The 3027-nt window shown below is 37.0% G+C and overlaps 1 protein-coding gene across 1 annotated transcript; it reads right to left on the bottom strand.

Moving 5' to 3' along the window:
• Positions 1 to 835: 835 nt before the first annotated feature.
• Positions 836 to 1771, bottom strand: LOC100356632 (putative olfactory receptor 2B3). Its single transcript, XM_002714351.2, has one exon. The coding sequence runs from the start codon at positions 1769 to 1771 to the stop codon at positions 836 to 838; it is 936 nt and encodes a 311-aa protein (XP_002714397.2).
• Positions 1772 to 3027: the final 1256 nt, after the last annotated feature.

Below are 3027 nucleotides of genomic sequence, written 5' to 3'. Positions count from 1 at the left end.
GAACTGAACAAGAAGATGGAAGACCTCTCCCTCTCTCTCTCTTCTCTCTCTCTCTCTCTCACTCTCTCTCTCTCTTTGTCTCTTACCATCTCTACCTCTGTAAATCTGCCTTTCAAAATATTTTTAAGAAAAGAAACAAAACAGAGTTAGGAATGAATCCCAAGTTGTTTCTCTACTTACTAGTTGTTGAATTATTTAGTGGGGGGGTTAAGCTTGTGACTATACAGTAAATTGAAAGTATATCATTGTAAAAATTAAAAGAAAAATAAGAAAGGAAGAAGGTTGGAATAAGGGAGGGAGTGAGGTGAGGAGAATCATTATGCTCATAAAACTGTATGTATGAAATTCATTAAATTTGTTCCGTTTAAATAAAATGTAAAAGAGAACAATTCTGGAAAGGGTGTGCATGATGAATTTTTTTTCAAGGGATGTGAGAGTGTATTCGGATGGAAGAATTTTTGTATGGTATCACTGATTATTTAATCATAAGGGTATGAAAATCATTAACCAGGAGGGGAAACAAGATGATTCTAGAACATACAATATTCAAGTGGGAAATTAAAACATCCATTGATAGGGGGAAATTATCATGACTTGACTCAAAGAACAGACTGCTTTGAGGAATTTCTAGGAAATAAAAGTGTTTTTAATTTAGCAAAGATACATATCTTACAATCTCAACACTGGTTCCTGAACAGAGAAAATGTTCAACCTGTTGATGAAATTTAATGAAATCATGAAACCTAGAAAATACCAAACTTATTTCAAATGTTATTATCACCTTCCAGGGTAAGGAGAGAGAGAGAAGATTTTCATTACATGCAGTGCTTTTGTATTACAGAACAAAGATCCTTGACATCATCCTCTTGAAGGCTTCCTTCATATCTTTATTCCTCAGACTGTAGATGAGGGGGTTCAACATGGGTGTGATGATTCCATAGAAAAGGGAAACCATCTTCCCCCAGGATTTAGAGGTGGATGAAGGTGGTTGCAGATACATATAGATGCCTGTTCCAAAAAAGAGAGAAACCACAGTCATGTGTGATCCACATGTCCCAAAAGCTTTCCGTCGTCCTTCTGCTGATCTGATTTTCAATACTGCTTGAGCTATGAAGCCATAGGAGATGAGGATTAATGTCATGGGGATTAGGAGAATTAATACACTAAAGAAAAAGAGCTCAGCCTCAATAGGTTTTGTGTCAGCACATGACAACTTGAGAAGGGCAGGAACCTCACAGAAAAAGTGGTCCACTTCCTGATGGCCACAGCGTGGCATGTTAAGGGTCAAGGAAGATTGCAACACTGAGTTGCTGAAACCAATGAGCCATGAGAAGGCTGCCATCCTTAGGCACAACAAATGATTCATGAGGACTATGTAGTGGAGGGGTCTGCAAATTGCCACAAATCTGTCAAAGGACATAACAGCTAAGAGGAGACATTCAGTAGCACCCAGGGCCAGGAAGATGATGAGTTGAGCCACACAGCCACCATAGCTAATAGTCTTTTTGTTGCGACAAATATTTACCAACATCTGAGGAACAGTGCTTGTGGTATAACAGAGATCTAAGATTGAGAGATTAGCGAGAAAAAAATACATGGGAGTATGAAGTTTGGGATCCAGAATGCACACCATCATGATGGAGACATTGCCAAAGATGGTGATTGTGTATGATATTACCAAGACCACTAAAAGGGGCATTTGTAGCCAAGGCCTGTCTGAGAAGCCAAGTAGTATAAATTCGTTTGAAGAGCTGTCGTTTGCCCAATTCATGTTGACTCTCTCGTTTTTCACTCCTAAAAATATAGGGTAAGAATGAAGCAAATATATATGAAATACTCCTATTGGAATTCAAATGAATTTAGACTAACAGGATGAATAGGTCATCACAAAATATAACTTATAATCAATTTTTGGAGCCCTTGTGAAATGCGGTTTTCTTATAGATAAAATGTAGTTCCTCCCTTTCCATTATTTGTATATGAATTAGTTTATAACATTTAAATGACATAAAAATGTATAAAATTATATGCATACGGCATTAAAAATATATATACTCAAAACCTTTCAATTCTTCTACCTCTTAACCTACTTTAACAAAAAAATCTAATAATAAAAATTACTTTAAGTCCAATTATTTTAAATTCAACATGAACATGCTGAGTAATATAGAAATTATAAGAACTGCATCTAAATCTATAATAAATCTAAAAATTCTTATTTTAGTGGAATCATTATGTAATTTTGTGAGTGCAGTTTTTATCCTAAATTATATATATTCAAGTTCATTCCCATAGAGAGCTTTCCTGGATATTAGATGCTTTAATTCAGGCTGAAAAAAGTATGGCTTTCTAATAATACATGATAATGACCATAGATTCTTCTCATCTCCAAGCACCTTGATAAGAACACGAAAACTGATAACCTAATCATTTCTTGACAGACAGTGCTCAGCCTGAAATTTCTAATAATTGCCAAACAGGCACAATTTATACTTTTATAAATAAATTGTACACTATTCAGAGGCCAGGACTCAAACCCAGAATTTAAAGACCCTTCTTTCTTTTATGTAATATTTCCCCTCCCACCAAATATACATATATCACAAGAGGAATGGCTACATGTAACACAACATTGAGGTGTCTTACAAAAATGTTTTAATGTAGAGGCATAAAAAGCATAGTATACTTCTAGGTTGACTTAAGAATATATTTTAGAGGCCAGTGCCATGGTGCAGTAGATTAATCCTCTGCCCATGGCACTGGCATCCCATATGGGCACTGGTTCTAGTCCTGGCTGCTCCTCTTCTAATCCAGCTCTCTGCTTTGGCCTGGGATAGCAGTAGAAGATGGCCCAAGTCGCTGGGACCCTGCAACCACGTGGGAGACCGGGAAGAACTTCCTGGCTCCTGGCTTTGGATCAGTGCAGCTCCAGCCATTGCAGCCATCTGGGGAGTGAACCAATGGAAGGGAGACCTTTCTCTCTGTCTCTTCCTCTCACTGTCTGTAACTCTACTTCTCAAATAAATA

Source organism: Oryctolagus cuniculus, chromosome 5 (genome assembly GCF_964237555.1).
Source record: "Oryctolagus cuniculus chromosome 5, mOryCun1.1, whole genome shotgun sequence".
Lineage (NCBI taxonomy): Eukaryota > Metazoa > Chordata > Mammalia > Lagomorpha > Leporidae > Oryctolagus > Oryctolagus cuniculus.
This window is presented reverse-complemented; position numbering and strand designations above follow the sequence as displayed.